Genomic DNA, 19,852 nt, shown 5'->3' with positions numbered 1-19,852 from the left:
TTTGAATATAATGTAAAGCCACCGCACTGTTCTACAGCATGCTTGGATGGTGGTTTATAAGCGATGTTTGCTGAACTGTGGGCTGACCAGTAGATTTTGATGTGGAGATATTGTTGCCCTAAAAATGAAATAAAGTAGTCGTAAATAAAACATGAAAATCACAAACTTGCATATACCGTACTCTGTAAAACATACCTGTTAATTAAAACATGAAAATCACAAACTTGCATATACAGTACTCTGTAAAACATACCTGTTAATTAAAACATGAAAATCACAAACTTGCATATACAGTACTCTGTAAAACATACCTGTTAATTAAAACATGAAAATCACAAACTTGCATATACCGTACTCTGTAAAACATATCTGTTAATTATCAGCTTCTGTATTTTGTGTTTTCTGTGTATTTACGGTTAGGAATTGCATCAAAATCGAATCAAATCACTTTTATTGTCACATCATCAGCAGCACGTGTGCTATGATGAGTGAAAAGCTTAGGTGCTGGCTCCATACAGTGCAAAATACAACGACAATGTAGAATCGACAGCGATAAGTGCAATGAGTAGGTGTCAATGTATTTGTAGGCAGTATTGTTTCAAGTATGGATTGGTAAAAGTGCAGTGCATGCAACATATTGATGGTGTGCAGTGACGGGTATGGAAGAGTCTGTGTGAGGTGTGGTAAGTGTAAGTGCACATTGCATTATGGGATGTTGATCTTTGCTCTGTCAAATTTTAATGTTGACAATTCAACTCTACAGATTAACTTAGTTACTTTTATTAAATTGTATTAGTCTGAAATAAATTATAATAAATAATATATAGAGCTATAAGTCTGTAAAATAACAGAAAAATGTACTGGCAGTTTATTACAAAGTTTTTGTTGCATGATGTAGGGCTGTGCATTTAATCGAAAATCTGATTTCGATTTTGGCTTCTAACGGACGAAAAACCATTGATCGAGATAAACGATTATTGCATCATATACCAAAAGCGCGAAAGACCGCATGCTTATGTGTGTGTGCAACACGCGCACACTTTAATGGTCAAATAGGTGTCTAAACGCGGTGATTAGTGATTATTTATAATAACTCTCATTTGCGTAATAAACAAACGAGTTGAGAATCAAAAAACACGTGAAAGAGAAACCATTAAAGTGACAGTGCGAAATGCTGCCGCCTGTTTTTATCATTGATCAAACGACGAAAAAATCCCTCTCTGCTCTTGACTGAAGGATTTTTGTCGCTAAAGTGCTTTTCTTACAGTGAAGATGCTTGAAGCACAGTTTGTTTCATATTTTTATTCTATTGTATTTATTTCTCTTTTCTTTGCAGGGTGGAAAATAACTGTGTAATATATATATATATATATATATATATATATATATATATATATATATATATATATATATATATATATATATATATATATATATATATATATACAGTTGAAGTCCGAATTATTAGCCCTCAAGAATATTAGCAACCCTTTTCCTCCCCAATTTCTGTTTAATGGAAAGAAGTTTTTTTTTTACTTGTTTCTGAACATAATAGTTTTGATATTTCATTTCTAATTACTGATTTCTTTTATCTTTGCTATGATGACAGCACATAACATTTTACTAGATGTTTTTTTCAAAATACAAGCATTCAGATTAAAGTGCAATTCAAAGGCTTAATTAGAGTAATTAGGCAAGTCATTGTATAACAGTAGATTCTTCTGCAGACAATCACAAATATATTGCTTAAGGGGGCTAATAATACTGACCTTAAAATGGGTTTCAAAATATTTAAACCTGCTTTTATTCTAGCTAAAATAAAACAAATAAGAAAAAAAATATTAGAGGAAATACTGTTAAAATTCCTTGCTCTGTTTAACATAATTTGGGAAATAGTTATTTAAAATAAAAAATTCTCAGGAGCGCTAATAATTTTGACTTCAACTGATAATCGTTTTGAATAATCATGATTACAATTATGACCAAAATAATCGTGATTATGATTTTTCCCAAAATCGAGCAGCCCTAGCATGATGTACAACACCGACCCAGACAATATAGCCCTGCTAACTATTAAAAATGTTCATCAGCCACGTTTTCCAACATGTTTAGATTAAAAGTTGTCAGAGAGAAAATCAATTTCTCTTAATGTGATTTTAAAAAGCCTGAAGAAATGGGGTAAGTAAAATAAAAAAAATATCACCAAATTTGTTAAACTGCCTTTATTTCGGATAGTGGACAGTGTAGGAACAGCATGACAGGTATACATTTTAAAACTTTTCCAAACCACGGTAAACCTTGAAACTGGCTATCATCCCATGCCTAATAACACCCCTATCTGCGAGTGAATAAGCGGATGGTGTTCAGCTGTGTTGTGTTGTAATTGAAGGCGCCGGCCGGGTGTGAATGGTGTTCATGTGTGCCGTCGTCTGAATGCCAGGGCTGCGGGCTCTGGAGAAAACTTTATACAAGGCTTGGCATGAAAACTGCTCACCCAGCGCCAACCATATGGGGCGAGAGACTGGCGCTGGTCCACCACTTGAGAAGATCTCTTTACCAAGGGGTTGGTAGTGCAATTATACGATAGTTTCTTACTCACGTAAATCACTTTAAATATCTACACCGTTTGATGATTTTTTTATTTTTTTTCTGTCGTGTCAATGATGCTGAATCAGACTGGAAACAATGGGTGACACTTTACAGTAAAGTTCCATTATACTGGGGATGAACAGTATATGTACAGCGTCTATTATTCAACTAGTTCAACTTCTATAGTCCTTGTAAAGTTTGCCTCTGTGTATATTATATGTATAGTTAGTAGTAGGTAGGGTTAGGGTTAGACAACACGATGCTAAATTCAATGTTTACATGGTCGATTCCTAATCAGAGTATATTGGTGTCCATAAATAAAGATGTGACGCTAGTTCAACATTCATTATATATAATAACTAAGATCAGTGTTGTTGTATATTCATACTGTACTCTATTATAGTCAGCGTCGCGTCATGATTAGTAGTGTGTGTTTAGATCACAAGTGTCATCAGTGTGAGCTGCGCTCTGTCATGTATTGCTGGATGAGGTGACTTGTTTACTCCTGGGGCTGTTAGTGTTAAATATTAGGTCTGGTTAATTTTAGCATCGCTTGGAGATCTGCTGATACTCCTGAGCTTTATTACCACAGTCATGTTTACATGCAGTAAATTTACACTGAACATGCTAAACTGTGCTCTTGGTGGACACCTGCAGATTTGCTAGTTTTTGTAAATAAAATAAAAAAGTATTTATTAACGTTTTTAGTTCTAAAAGTATTTTGATATGGAAACTAACTAAATAAAATACACCCAGTTAGACATGTCATTATTATTATTATTTTTGTTCTTTTTCTGATCAAACATTTAGTTGTCTTTGTCAGAATTGATATTGTATGTGTTAATCAGCCCCTATAGACCATTTTGAGGGATGTAAACAAACAATGGTCCCAACGTATTTCCTGTTTTACATTTGTAATTTCTATCGCTTCTGGGAATCCAAAAAGAGCCACATATTGATAAATACAATGTTATGATAGCCGTTTTAACATTAAATTATGATTAAATCGCCTCACAGTTTGAATTCATACAGTTATGAAATAGTTTGATAACAAGCAGGAAATGTTCATGGGCCAAAGACATGACCACAGTGATCGCCATATATGTAACGCAAAAGCAGCTAATTTTAGAGGAGCTCTTAACTTATTTTGTAATTTAATTAATAAATGTTGTTTGAGTTAATTATTAATGTTTGTGACTTGTGTATATACTTTTACTTTTATGTTGTTTTTGGAGAGTTATATTTTAAGTGTATTTTTAAGTATTAGTATATTTTCAGTCACTAAAAAAAGCAGAATACTTGCATAAAATGTATTTAAATGAAAATAGATTGTTGAAATATATAAGTTAGTTGTGTGTACGTGTGTGTGTGTGTGTGTGTGTGTGTCTATATATATATATATATATATATATATATATATATATATATATATATATATATATAAAAGAACTATTTTATGTAAACCTTTTAATTTAATTTGGTAATTACATACACAAATATACCCTTAAAGGACGTTCAAGATGAAAAACAACCAAAATATGAATGTACTCAATCAACTTTTTTTCTATTTCAAATATTAATGTAGCCTATACCCTTTTTGATTTTTTTATTATAATTATTATTCTTTTTCAGTTTTTTTTTCGATGTGGATGTCATAATTGTACGATTTTGTATTATTTTGATTGTTAAATATTCAGCATATACAAAAAAACGTTGATAAAAATTTCTGTTCATCACGTTGGACAAGCTAATTATTTCACATTTCTTGTTTGTAAAGGCTAAATACAAATAAAAAGAGAAAATGTTTTTGTACTGTTTTATTTATAAACAGAAGTTATGGAGGTAATATTGACTTTGCGAATTCAGTTTGCAGACATTTGTAGGTACAAACATCCATTGTGTGCGCGTTCTTGGCAGTTTTTTCCTGGCTTTTTAATATCGTCCATATCGATGTATGTATGTATGTATGTATGTATGTATGTATGTATGTATGTATGTATGTATGTATGTATGTATGTATGTATGTATGTATGTATGTATGTATGTATGTATGTATGTATGTATGTATGTATGTATGTATGTATGTATGTATGTATGTATGTATGTATGTATGTATGTATGTATGTATGTATGTATGTATGTATGTATGTATGTATGTATGTATGTATGTATGTATGTATGTATGTATGTATGTATGTATGTATGTATGTATGTATGTATGTATGTATGTATGTATGTATGTATGTATGTATGTATGTATGTATGTATGTATGTATGTATGTATGTATGTATGTATGTATGTATGTATGTATGTATGTATGTATGTATGTATGTATGTATGTATGTATGTATGTATGTATGTATGTATGTATGTATGTATGTATGTATGTATGTATGTATGTATGTATGTATGTATGTATGTATGTATGTATGTATGTATGTATGTATGTATGTATGTATGTATGTATGTATGTATGTATGTATGTATGTATGTATGTATGTATGTATGTATGTATGTATGTATGTATGTATGTATGTATGTATGTATGTATGTATGTATGTATGTATGTATGTATGTATGTATGTATGTATGTATGTATGTATGTATGTATGTATGTATGTATGTATGTATGTATGTATGTATGTATGTATGTATGTATGTATGTATGTATGTATGTATGTATGTATGTATGTATGTATGTATGTATGTATGTATGTATGTATGTATGTATGTATGTATGTATGTATGTATGTATGTATGTATGTATGTATGTATGTATGTATGTATGTATGTATGTATGTATGTATGTATGTATGTATGTATGTATGTATGTATGTATGTATGTATGTATGTATGTATGTATGTATGTATGTATGTATGTATGTATGTATGTATGTATGTATGTATGTATGTATGTATGTATGTATGTATGTATGTATGTATGTATGTATGTATGTATGTATGTATGTATGTATGTATGTATGTATGTATGTATGTATGTATGTATGTATGTATGTATGTATGTATGTATGTATGTATGTATGTATGTATGTATGTATGTATGTATGTATGTATGTATGTATGTATGTATGTATGTATGTATGTATGTATGTATGTATGTATGTATGTATGTATGTATGTATGTATGTATGTATGTATGTATGTATGTATGTATGTATGTATGTATGTATGTATGTATGTATGTATGTATGTATGTATGTATGTATGTATGTATGTATGTATGTATGTATGTATGTATGTATGTATGTATGTATGTATGTATGTATGTATGTATGTATGTATGTATGTATGTATGTATGTATGTATGTATGTATGTATGTATGTATGTATGTATGTATGTATGTATGTATGTATGTATGTATGTATGTATGTATGTATGTATGTATGTATGTATGTATGTATGTATGTATGTATGTGTTAATTATATGAATAAATAAATAATTGCAATCTCTAAAGCTCCCAATCATCTGTTTTAGTAAAATAACATTTAAATTTGTCGTTTCTTAAAGAAAACTCCTAATTTAAAGTGTTTTTAACTTTTTTTTTATACCTGTTTTTACTTTTATTTTGATGTATTCACATATTTTGGGGGTTAATAAATGAACGCTAGTTTCTCAGGTTTGCAGCCCAATGTTCATGTTCTTGATGTCAAAAAAGTTCAAATTTAGTGATGAATTTTGCAACTATTGCCACAGATTTTGAGAAAAGCAGCGGCCAAATCAGCAATTTTAGTGTCCTGAAAAGTCCTGGATGTACTAGCTTATGGTTTATGACATAGATTAATGTTTTCAGATGTTAAACATCTCTTCTCTCCGCCTAAAGGCTGCTGATTTTGTTTTTGGACTCATGTAGATGCTTGTTTTATGATCAAGAACCGCTTTAATTTGGCCAAAGCTTTGTCTGTGTTTCAGCAAATTGAATGATTTTTGGTGACAAGTCATATTTTGACACATATTTTATGAAAATTCTTTGAAATTTTTAAAAACAAAATGCACTGGGCAAATTGACTGCCCTTTTGACATGTTCGTGACTGTTTTCCCCCTTTGACTTCCATTATAATATCATTTTTTGATTGCAAAGCCGTGACAGCATATAATCATGCATTCTTGATTGTTGCTGATTTGTCCTGTTGGGAAGAGGTTAAACATCAGTTGCAATCAAAAACAAGCTAAGTTTCTGGCTTTTATATAGAATATATAGTGTTTGTGTGTTTGAGAGAGAACCTTTGTGCACTTACTGTTAATGCACACACAATATAATTGACTGTTTTACTCCATAGAACTCCATTAAAAAGTGGAAACGTTTTTCCGAAAAAAAGTAACATTTTTACAAAGGCCTTCTTTTAAAGGGTTAATGCCAGGGCCAGAGTGGGACTCATTTTCAGCCCTGGAGTTTCAAGCCAGACAGGCCCACCTCAGTTCACTACTGTCTATATTAAAATAAGGTCATTTCCAATTCAGTTTCTAGTGACACTATCAGGTCTTTTTCAAGAAAACAGCTGCTTTAGAAATTCAAATGTTCAAAAGCCCTAACAGCATTATATGTCTTAACAATAAAAATGAAAAAATAAAATAATAAATTTCCAGGTGAGATTCGAACACGGGTCGGACGGCATAGTATCGCAACGTGTTTACCACTGGTCCACTATATCGCTAATGCAACGAGAATAAAAATAAGTATTGGACTGTGACCTGCAAGACGGTATTACTTTCTATTGATGGATTAATCTTTTTCTCCCCTTTTTAGATTTCTGATCAAGTTATGTCTGATTTATTAATGTAGTAAATCATCTGATTTTCATTAAGCAGGTGTATTATTCATTAATATTAATTATTAATTATAGTTTATATAATTTTATAGATTATAGTTAACATCATCATTTACGTTAGTTAACCTGCAGGCTGCATTTAGCTTACGGGGCTGCGAGAAAATAAATAAGAGCGGCGCTGTGGCAAAATAATGAATAAAAAGAGTGAAGATATGGTCAAATAAATAAATAGATGAAAAAAAGTGCGACTGCTGAGAGTGCAAGCAGCTAGGGAAAACGGATCACCCCAACGGGAATTCTCCCGGTGCTACCGATTAGCCACTCCGGGCCTGGTTAATGCTGCCAACTGATGATCAGCAGTAAAAATGACAAATTGTACTTCGTCCCAACAGGGAAAAACATCAACAAATCAAGAATGCATGATTATATGCTGTCATGGGTTTGCAATCAAAAAAAGTAATTCCAATGGAAGTCAATGGGGTAAAAACAGCCCCCAACATAACAAAATGGCAGTCAGTTTGAACAAGATACAAGGGTTAAAAACAGTATGACACAAATACATGTTCACTTCAGATGTCAAACGCCTCTTTAATAATGTCTTCCTCCCTCTCTCTGTGTTTCTCAGGTGCACATTTCGGTTCCCCAGTACGAACATCAAGATCACGTTTACGGCGCTGGCGAGTGTCAAGCGAGAGAAGAGAGAGCCCGAGTCTCCAGTCAAAGCAGTTCAGCCTCAGATCTCACCTTTAACCATCAACATTCCTGATAACATCGCTCACCTTATGAGTCCTCTGCCCTCACCCACCGGCACCATCAGGTATACAACCCCGTTTCTGTCGACAATTCACCATAAGGAAACCTTGTTGTTCTGTCCTCACTCCGGTGTCTCTCTTCCCAAAGTTAGACAAACAAGAGAAACTCTTTCCATTGCGAATGTTTATGGGAGAATGTTGCTTTATTCCACACCACGATCAGTATGTTGACACAGTTATGTTGAACACAAACGAAGAACTAGCAAAGTCATCCCAAAAAGATTAGAATAAACTTACCCAAATACACTAGCTACTAATGAATACACTCACGACTTAATTCTAAACTTCGAACATAAGCAATCGGCTCATAATTAAATATCCCACTAACTGTCCCACATTTCCCACTAACTAAACTTACCTAACTCTTCTGTGTTTTCCCAATAGTCAAGCCTCTTTATGCAGCTGATAATGCTTATGCACAGCTGAACTGTTGGTCCAGAAATGCAACCACTGCCGTACACTGAACCCAGGAAAACACTAAATATAAAAAACTATTAAAGCTGCAAGCAGACCTCGCACCCATGCACCCATGCTCACCGCCACCCGGCCTTAGGATGACAGAGAACAGTGGATGATAATAATTAAAGCTGATAAATATAAAAAAAAAACTCTGAGAAAATCACTTATCACTTGATTTATGCTAATCTTTCTTCTGTCAGCAGGTACTGTTACTCATTATTGGCATGTAGATGTCTTCGGGAAAGGAATCTCATCGAAGCTGCTCTTCAGTGTTTGGACTCTCAGTAATGATTTTAAACCACACTGAACTGAGCTAAACTGAACTGAACTTAAACACTAAAAACTGAACTACCTTGATCCAGTTACTATGAAGCTGCTTTGACACAATCTACATTGTAAAAGCGCTACACAAATAAAGCTGAATTGAATTGAATTGAACCTGTGAATTTTCAAGCATATTAGACATTGTGAGGCTGAGTTATAAGTACTTCCTCTTCCGTGGCGAAACACTGAACTTTTTTCAGTCTGCAACGGAACCACCCTTTTGTGAATATTCTAGATCTTCACAATTAAACATCATAAAGGCCTGTGCATTAGACTGACAAAACTTGAAGTCAATTTGATAACTTGGAGAAGGAGTTGGTTACACTGTAAAACATGTAATTCCCTGTTGCCAGCAGGTGGCGCTATGAGTGAAACTGGATATTGGCATGTAAATGTGTTCAGGTCAGGACTCAAACGTGTGAATTTTGAGGCAGAGTTTTAACGACTTCCTGTTTCGTGGCGAATCGTTAAAGTTTGTGAGGCTGCCACGGAGACGCCCTTCGACAAATACTAGATCTTCGCAATTTGGCTTCGCCAAGGCCTTTAAATGACAATACCCAATTTTGGTGTTGATCGGATAAAATCCCAAGGAAGAGTTGGTTTTAATACAAATGGTAAAAACAGCACTTTTTTTTTTTTTTTAGCAGAGGAAGTTAAAAATATCTGACTTCCTGTTGGGTTTTAGATTTTACTCCAAGAGACTTTTTTTGTAAGGTATAGCATGTCTAATGTGTATGCTAATTTTCATACGTGTGTGAGGCCACTCTACCGTACATGCACAGGTAGCACTGTCGAGCCATTTTGCCACACCCACTACCAGAAACCCTAAAACAAGCTTACATTTTTGCCACTTCTAGCGCACGGGCAAAGTTTCGAGAGTTTTTAAGCATGCTTAGACCCGCAAAAATGTGATTCATTCTAGAGAAGAAGAAAAAGAAGGGAGCATTTCCAATTGGCGTATGCACTGTTCCAGTGTTCGGTCCCTAATAACCTATAAGGGGATTACAAAAACTATTGTGAGCCGAACTTACATGTAGCCTAAAGCCAAACAAGCGAACTGCTCTGCCTAGACGGGCATAAACACCTTATTCTGCTTACTAATTACCAGTCCGCATCCCTCTCAATAAGACGAGCGTCTATATGTTACAACCGGCTCAAAATTGTAACATAAGAGAGATAGTAGTACATTTTGAAAATGTACATTAATAACATATGCGCATAACTTTGTAGGATAAACTTTTTATTTGATTAGAAAACATGCGCATAAACTACAATGGAAACACTTTTATTGCACAAATTCCAGTGTGAGCTTTTGAAAAGGGTCATGTGATGATAAAAATGTGTGTGAGTGGACAAAGCAGCAGGCTGAGCACACTGTAAAACATCTGAAATGTTGTTTTGGTCATTTTTAAACACCTTAAACGTTTCAGTATTAGTGTCATTTTTTAATAATGACCTCCAGAACTGTTAAGAGCATCTGTGCTCCACATCTCACGCCTTTCAAACGCCACTTCATGTTCACTCTGTGTCAGGATTGCCTTCTGAGGTGCAAGACATTTATTAAATGAAGAAAACACTCACGCAGCTTCTCCTACCACAGCAAATTCAGTTTTTACTGTTGATATTTGGTGCCAGTTAGTCAGGAAGTGATGATTTTGTTCTCTTTAACTCGTTGGATGGAAACGCTGCTTTAGTCGCACGTTTTTTATGCGACAATCCAGTTTTGAGCATAGTTAATTAGCATTTTTGGATGAAAACATAGCAGATGTGGACCAGGCAAATTATAAAGAGAAATTATTTATAAACAAAAGACATAATTAACTGAGGATATTTAAAGCAACCAAAGTCAGTAGTGAACTGAGCTCACGATCAAAACAAAATAATTAAAACGACGACTAGTAATTAGGCAAGTCATTAGCCGCATTTCCACTGTCGGGCCAGTGCGAGTCAGGGCTTTAACTGGGCCAGGCCAATCGCCCGGGAGGTTGACCAGTGAAGCCGAATTCATGTCGCGTTTCCACTGTCGGGCTAGTGGCTCGCAGCACGTCACACAAACCCCGCCCCCAGAACATCCCCCGAATCAAAACGTCACACAACCCGCTCACTTCAGCGGGAATCAGACAGATAAAGCACACCATCGAATCATAACGACACCATTCAAATAAAGACAACCGAAACAAACAGACGACACGTTACTGTACAGCAGTACATTATATGTCTATACGCACAGGCCTGTGTGCTCTCATTCATCATATTCATTTACTCACCGACCAACTGTTGGCATCGAAATCCAGTGGTCTCGCCACTAACGGAGGGACCGAGCTCAGTGAGCACACCAATCCATAATATAAAACCACAGAAATTCTCTGTTAATGAAGACAGAAAAATGAAAAGAAAAAGAAAATGTATTTTATAACATCCTCGTTTAGATAGACGCCATCAAACATTCATCCCAAATGCTCCGGACAGAACTGAAACATTCATTTTTCCCTATAGGCTTTATGACACTTAATAGGTGATTCCCCTTTATTTAAAGATGTTGCTTATTATATCTTAAGTTAAGGAAAGTGTTAAGTATTTCAGCACATAAGAGCAAGTAATAAAATATAGGCTATATTTCGTTGCGCTCAGCAGCTATCCACTAATAAAGCTTTTCATGTATTTAAAGGGCCATGAAACCCCCTCGTTTCAGCAGGGTGTTTTCACACCTCTACTTTGGAAAAAGTCAGAAAAGTGCAGCTCCAAAGTCCAGCTCTGTTTAGGGGGGAGTGTCGGAGGAAGAAAAGCGGCTTGGTATGGGAGTGTCTATTTGTGCACGCTGAATTTCAGAATCAAAACACACAACCACAGCGGACAAAGTGACTGTGTTTACATGGACATCTGTAGTCGAATTATTTGCCTAATTATTAAATGGTGGACTTTAACTGCAGTTTGGCTCTTTCATTCAGGGAATTCATTAATGTCCCTCCCGACAAACGTGATATTTGATTCGAGGCGCTGCTCTAAGCGTGTATTTTTCATGCAATGTTTGATACCGCACAACGAATGAGAGAAAAAAAAAACTCAGCATTTCCCTGAGAACTTAGATACACACGGCAGGTAGCGTCAGAAAGCCGCGTGTGTTATTCCGGTCACAAAATCCAACACGAGGTTATAGTTTGGTTGTAACTGTTAGTGCTAACTATTGCACTCGGTGCAATAGTTTGTTTGATACGAATAAAATACGAACTGAATAAACAAAGAGCACTGGTCGCTCACTTACCAAATCTGTAGAGACAGGACAATCACCAGACTACAAGCGAATCTGGGTCTCAGCGTTTGCAGATGAGAACAACTCTCAGGTAAACAATAATCCTCCTTAGACACGTAAGTTATTGTTGTCGAGCGTCGCGTACACTGTTAATCCACACATGAGTCTGCGCTCTCACGGAGAGAAAATGAAAACGAAACCTAACTGCAGCAAACTATAAAAGCAACACTTCACGCTTGTTTTGCCAACACAACGTGGCGTCTCTGTCGTCTAAACACTGTGACAGTAATGAATATTAATGAAGTTGCACAATAGAGCGCGCTGATTGGTTTGAACCAAGCCTTACTCATGCATTAATGCATCACACTGTAAGACGTAATAAGACTCACTCTGGGACAGACGCCCAGTCTGCACGCTGGAATACACGCTATTATGTCATGACCGTGACGCAGCTTCAAAAATTCATTTCAAACAGGTAGTACGAATTTTCTTGAAATAACGCAAAAACAACCAATTTACACTTTTTAGTGAAATATAGGTGTCCTAATAGTGTTTTTAGCAGTGTGGGACACATATACGACTATCAACAGCTCAAAAAATGTGTTTTGGAAAAAAGTGTCGTCTAGTTTCTGCTTTCACTCACCCAAAAAATGCTGTTTGCATGATTTGATTAATATCATCGCATCTAAATACCTAATAAATATAATTACAAACCTTCTTTGGTGTTTATTGTTTTTAGAAAATATCTAAAAAAATGTTAGGGAGGCCTTTGTAAAATGAAAGTGTAATATGGCTTTAAAACGATTTGATTTATGTAGGCTATTGTATCTATCTAAATTGGTTTAGCTTTTGTTAGTTTTATATTGGTTTATTTCATTTAATGCAATTTTATTATATCTGATATGTGTAATTCTTTATATTATTTCAATATAGCTTAGACTATTTTATCAAGATATGACACTATTGTTTAGTGCCTACAAAAGTGGACACAAAATTTGTAAAGTTTCATGTCTTTCTGTTGTAGTCATATTGTGTATTATCTCCAAAATAAATAACAAAATGAAAAAAAGCCGCGCGGCATCAACAGAGCTGTTAAGGGAGCGCTCTTTTGCTCGGTTTCACACACACATACAGGCATCTAAACGCGCACAAACACACCTTTTAAACCTCTTGAAAACCTTTACTGTCCGCTGTGTCTTTGATATGGTGTAAAGATTATTATGTGTTATTGTAACATCGAGGAGGACGCAGCAAAGAAAAGTCACTTATAAATTAAAACTTTATTATTTTATGCAACAGCTTACATTTAAAAGGGAAACATAAGGGCGATCATACGCAAAAATACCCCAGCCTATAAGGCTAAATGTTTTCTTTCCCTTATTTATTTATTTGTTTGGCGCATGTACTCGTGTGCGATCGGAAAACTCTGTCCACACTCCGCCTCTCCTTTCACTCCACCCCGAAGCCCCAGTTGGCCCTCTTTGGCCCAAGGTATTTGGCGGGCCAAAAAAGGCCAACCGCTGGCCCCAAGAAAGCCCAGATTTAGCCCGATTTGGCCCCGGAAGTGACAGGGGAAACGCGACTGACCCTGGGTCACTCTGGCTCGCTCGCTTTAGGCGTGATAGTGGAAACGCGTCTATTGTATAACAGTGGTTTGTTCTGTCGAATAATTTTGACCTTACAATGGTTTTAGTAAAATTATTCTAGCCGAAATAAAGCATAAAAGACTTTCCCCAGAAGTAAAATATATTTTAGGAAATACTGTGAAAAATTCCTTGCTCTGTTAAACATCATTTGGGAAATATTTGAAAAAGAAAATCACAGGATGGCTAATAATTCTGACTTCAGCTGTGTGTTTTTAGGAATTTTATTTATTTATTTATTTTTTGCTGAGTGTGTCAGAGAAACGCTCATAATTTGTCATGTTGAATTGCAAGCACAGCTGCGTCTTTCATGGGCCACTTCTGCTCTGAATAATCTTTTCCTGTCTATTTCTGCTGCTGATTCCCGTTTCTCTCTCTGTGTTCTCTGTGTTCAGCGCTGCTAACTCGTGTCCATCCAGTCCTCGTGGAGCAGGATCGTCAGGATATCGGCTGGGCAGAATCGTGCCGGACCTGCAGCTCATGAACGACAACTCGCAGTCTGAAAATGACAAAGAAACATCAGAAGGAGACAGTCCAAAGGTGAAAAGCATGCAGAAAACGAACTACACATTTCAACACTACTGCTAAAGAAGCCCTACAGTTGGTAAAGCAGAATGTAAATGAGGATTGGCAAAGAAAAAATCCATTTGTCCACATCGTTATGAAAATAGACTTACAACAGACAAACAGACTTACATATTATGAATGATGTATCAAATATTTACTGCAAGTGTTGCCATGAATATAACCAATTCTGCTGATATGGCATTAAAACGAAAGTAGGTAAGTAAATAGATAAATAAGTAGGTAAATAAGTAAGTAGCTAGGTAGGCAAGTACGTGAGTAGATGGATAAGTAAAAAGGTGAGAAGGTAGGTAATTTGTTAAGCAGGTAGGTAGGTAAGTTAAGTAAGTTGGTAAGCAAGTAGGTATGTATGCAGGTAGGTAACTAAGTACTTGAGTAGGTAGATAGGTAGGTTGGTAGATAGATAAGTAAAAAGTAGGTGTAGCAAGTTGTTAATCAGGTAGGTAAGTAATTTGGTAGGTAAGTAGGTATTTATATAGGTAGGTAACCAAGTATGCATGTAGGTAAGTAGGTAGGTAGGTTACTGGGTAAGTAGGTAGGTAAGTTGTTAAGCAGGTAGGCAAGTAATTAAGTAGGTATGTAGGTAGGTATGTAATTAGGTAAGTCACAGTGTCTTTTTTGCTTCCCTCCGCCCGGTCCATCGTAACAAGGTTGGTAAGTAATTAGCTACGTAATTAGGTAGGTAAGTTGGTATGTATGTATGTATGTATGTATGTATGTATGTATGTATGTATGTATGTATGTAGGTAGGTAGGTAGGTAGGTAGGTAGGTAGGTAGGTAGGTAGGTAGGTAGGTAGGTAGGTAGGTAGGTAGGTAGGTAAGTAGGTAGGTAAGTAGGTAAGTAGGTAGGTAAGTAGGTAGGTAAGTAATTAGGTTGGCAAGTAGGTATGTATTTTGACAATAAGTAGGTAGGCAATTTTGTAGGTAGGCACGTAGGTAGTTGGGTAAGTAAGTAGGTAGGTAAGTAGGTATGTAGGTAGGTAGGCAAGTATGTAGCTAGGTAGGTAAGTAGGTAGAAAAGTATGTAAGTGGGTAAGTAGGTAGGTAGGTATGTAGGTAAGTAGGTAGGTAGGTATGTAGGTAAGTAGGTAGGTAAGTAGGTAGGTTGTAGAGCTGCACGATTTTGGCTAAAATGAGAATCACGATTTTTTTTGCTTAAAATAAAAATCACGATTTTCTCACGATTCTGTAGATGTAAAATAAATGTATGGTAAAAACAAACATATGGCACAACATCAATAATAATATTATGTGTAGGTCTACTGGTTTCTATAAATAATTCTATGCTACTTATAATAATTCTGATGTTGAATTATTATCTTTGAGATTTATGCTTGCGATCTGTCATATTAGACAAATTTATTCACTGGTTAAATCAGACATTTGCCATTATCAGATTATATTCAACAATATATAGGCTAGAGTAGTTATACTGACATTGTAAACATTTATTTTCATGCACAACTGTGGGTTCGCTATGAAAGAAAAAACATATCAAATGCTTGTCATAATCATAACTCTAAAATGCGTTATGATCATTTAAATGAAGTGCACACTTTCGGTTTCATTCTGACTGCTAAGTGCTTGTTCATACTTCGCGAGCAGCTCCCAAACGATCACTCTATGCCACAAACTGAATATTATTTACAACTGTATTACCTGTTACTCGCAACATATGCAGGTTCTGTTCACTGAAGTAGACGCGGGCGCGCCCTCTCTGCGATAACAGCTCACGGTCAGCAGCTCAATTCATGTGTGATTTCCCGGCCGCGAAAACATCATTATATGAAGACAAAAATGACGTTTTTAGGTGAACTATACCTTATAAATACAGTATGTGACTCATTCAACATCATTTGGAGGTGTCCATGTCACTGAGCAACGTGTGTGAAACACTGAAAAGACTCGTGCAGCCGCCTTTTCTTCTCTCCTGAACTTAAAAATATGATTGGCAGAATCGTAGAAATGCGGGATTAGGATCGTCTAGGTTGTCGAATCGAGATCGCGATCTTTTAACGATTAATTGTGCAGCTCTAGTAGGTAGTTAAGTAAGTGGATAGGTAGGTAAGTAGGTGGGTAAGTAGGTAAGTACTACCACTCAGATATGTGAAATAAACAGGATTTATTTGTGTGTGTGTGTATTTCTATAATACTATTATTTATTTAAAACTATTTTTTAAAACGTTTATTAAAAGGCGACCTATTATCCCCCTTTTAATAAAATGTAAAATACGTTGTCTCTAGAGTGAGCATGTGAAGTTTCAGCTCAAAATACCACACAAATAATATTTTCTAGCTCTCTGAAACTGACCCTTTTAGGCTTTGATCTGATTTAGGTGACTGTCGCTTTAAATTTAAAATGAGATTGTGCTCTTTTCAAAAGAAGGCGGAGCTACAAACGCCTGTGTGTCAGCATAGTGGAGAACTGAATGTCAGAAGAGTCTATGGAGACTACAGGGTTTATTTGTGCATCCTAAAACTACATTTTTAATAATTTTAATATTTTAACAGACGATGTAACTTACAGTTTGGGATGAGAATGACTGATATCGCTGTGATGATGGCAAGATGTAGCAGTCTAAACTTATCAAGTTAAATTGCTCTAGATGACAACTAACGCCTTCACCTCTTCCGATTAATTACATGTGTCAACATGTAATTTTTTAACCCAAAAGTGACCTGTCTGTCAGATGACATAAAGGATATGTGTTACGGACATCCATCAGAAAACCCACACCTTCAGTTTACAGCCCTAATATATATATATATATATATATATATATATATATATATATATATATATATATATATATATATATATATATATATATATATATATATATATATACATACACACAGTAGCGTTGTCAAAAGTATTGACTTGGGTACCGATCTGTTGACCACTCTTCACAGCTGTTCACCAGGTGCAAACACATACAGACGAACAGTAGATCGTTTTAAAGTTGCGTAGATCAGCTTGTCTGTCTATGAGCTAATTTAAGAGCGATCCGCTGATGGATCGACTGATCTATGTGACTTTGTGTATCTGTGTTTGCAACTGGTGAACCGATGACCTTTACAGCCAATCACAGTCATTTATATTAAGCACATGAACACATTGGCCAATCAGCGGTGTTTAAATATACACTCAAATGTGCGTACATGCTAATAATATTTCAGAATATCAAGGTTTCCATTTTAATTTTGACCCAACAAATGCAGTTCTGTTGTCAATGAATCTGAATCGTGCTGAACTTTTTAATGCAGCTGAATAACTGATGGTCTGCTATGAGTGAATCTGCATGATCTTCAGCTGTTGTGTGTTTTGTGTGCAGGATGACTCTAAACCGCCGTACTCGTACGCTCAGCTGATCGTTCAGGCCATCACGATGGCGCCGGACAAGCAGCTAACACTAAATGGCATCTACACACACATCACCAAGAACTACCCCTATTACAGGACAGCAGACAAGGGCTGGCAGGTCAGAAACACACACACACACTCACTCACACAAACACTCACGCTTTTACTTACATTCATTATTTCCATGTGGAACATTGAAGAGCCATAATAATTTACATTGCATTCAATATTTAGTCACTTTGAATCATGGATCTGAATGTGTCGACGTTTGTTACAATTAAGTAGTTACACCATCATAAATATTAGTCATTTTAAAATAGCATTAATTTTCAATGCTCTTCTCAATTCTAAGCACACCTGAAATATAACAATACAAAAAGAAGCTGAAGTTCAAACACCACTGCTACTGAAATAAACAGCACTAATGGTTTTTGTACTTTGTTGTATTGATATGTTTCAGGTGTGATTAGACTTGGCTGGTGATGCTAAAATGAAATATTTCAGATTTTAGTCATTTTCATCGTGAAATAAATCTAAATGAATAGCAAAACTAATAATGCTAATGGCAAAAGTAATATGAACATGAGTGAAATGCATTAATGAATGTTAGTTTAAATGCTGTCTTAATTCACTTAACGTTTTAATATTCTTATTCTCTCTCTCTCTCTCTCTCTCTCTCTCTCTCTCTCTATATATATATATATATATATATATATATATATATATATATATATATACATATATTTATTTATTTATTTATTTATTTATTTTCAATGTACACTCACCGGCCAATTTATTAGGTACACTGTCAAACTGCTTGTTAACGTAAATTTCTAATCAGCCAATTACATGGCAGCAACTCAATGCATTTAGGCATGTAGACATGGTCAAGACGATCTGCTGAAGTTCAAACCGAGCATCAGAATGGGGAAGAAAGGTGATTTAAGTCACTTTGAACGTGGCATGGTTGTTGGTGCCAGATGGGCTGGTCTGAGTATTTCAGAAACTGCTAATCTACTGGGATTTTCACGCACAACCATCTCTAGGGTTTACAGAGAATGGTCTGAAAAAGAGAAAATAGCCAGTGAGTGGCAGTTCTGTGGGCGTAAATGCCTTGATGCCAGAGGTCAAAGGAGAATGGCCAGACTGGTTCCAGCTTATAGAAAGGCAACAGTAACTCAAATAAGCACTCGTTACAACCAAGGTGTGCAGAAGAGCATCTCTGAACACACAACACATCCAACCTTGAGGCAGATGGGCTACAGCAGCAGAACACCACACTGGGTGCCACTCCTGTTAGCCAAGAACACAGGCTCACCAAAACTGATTGGAGAAACGTTGCCTGGTCTGATGAGTCTCTATTTCTGCTGTGACATTCTGATGGTAAGGTTAGAATTTGTCGTCAACAACATGAAAGCATGGATCCATCCTGCCTTGTATCAACTGTTTAGGCTGGTGGTGGTGTAATGGTGTGGGGGATATTTTCTTGGAACACTTTGGGCTCATTAGTACCAAGTGAGCATCTTGTCAAGGCCACAGCCTACCTGAGTATTGTTGCTGACCATGTCCATCCCTATATAATGGCTAATTGCAGCAGGATAATGTGCCATGTCATAAAGTAAGAATCATCTCAGCCTGTTTTCTTGAACATGACAATGAGTTCACTGTACTCAAATGGCCTCCACAGTCAACAGATCTCAATTCAATAGAGCACCTTTGGGATGTGGTGGAACGAGAGATTCGCATCATGGATGTGCAGCCGACAAATCTGCAGCAACTGCGTGATGCTATCATGTCAATATGAAGTCAAATCTCTGAGAAATATTTATGCCACGAAGAATTAAGGCAGTTCTGGAGGCAAAAATGGGTCCAACCCGGTACCTGTAAAGTGTACCTAATTAAGTGGCCTGTGAGTATATTAAAAAAAATAAATAAAATAAAAAATAAATAAAAATGACTGAATTATTAATATTTTGAGTATATCAAATTAAATGTGAATTACGAAGACAGCATTTGTAATAAGATTTATTAATGC

The 19,852-nt window shown here is 35.6% G+C and overlaps 2 protein-coding genes across 2 annotated transcripts in view; one reads left to right on the top strand and one right to left on the bottom strand.

Moving 5' to 3' along the window:
- Positions 1-19,852, bottom strand: part of LOC141381132 (uncharacterized) — a 186,495-nt gene that overhangs the window by 150,651 nt on the left and 15,992 nt on the right. The window lies entirely within an intron of this gene.
- Positions 1-19,852, top strand: part of foxk2b (forkhead box K2b) — a 51,158-nt gene that overhangs the window by 24,304 nt on the left and 7,002 nt on the right. Inside the window, exons 2-4 of the mRNA XM_001922821.9 lie at positions 8,005-8,196; positions 14,263-14,407; positions 17,789-17,935. Of these exons, the coding sequence (XP_001922856.1) occupies positions 8,005-8,196; positions 14,263-14,407; positions 17,789-17,935 (484 nt within the window). The remainder of the gene's footprint in view (positions 1-8,004; positions 8,197-14,262; positions 14,408-17,788; positions 17,936-19,852) is intronic.

This window comes from Danio rerio, chromosome 3 (assembly GCF_049306965.1).
Source record: "Danio rerio strain Tuebingen ecotype United States chromosome 3, GRCz12tu, whole genome shotgun sequence".
Taxonomy (NCBI): domain Eukaryota; kingdom Metazoa; phylum Chordata; class Actinopteri; order Cypriniformes; family Danionidae; genus Danio; species Danio rerio.
Note: the sequence above shows the minus strand (reverse complement) of the source record. Positions and strands in the feature narration are given on the sequence as shown.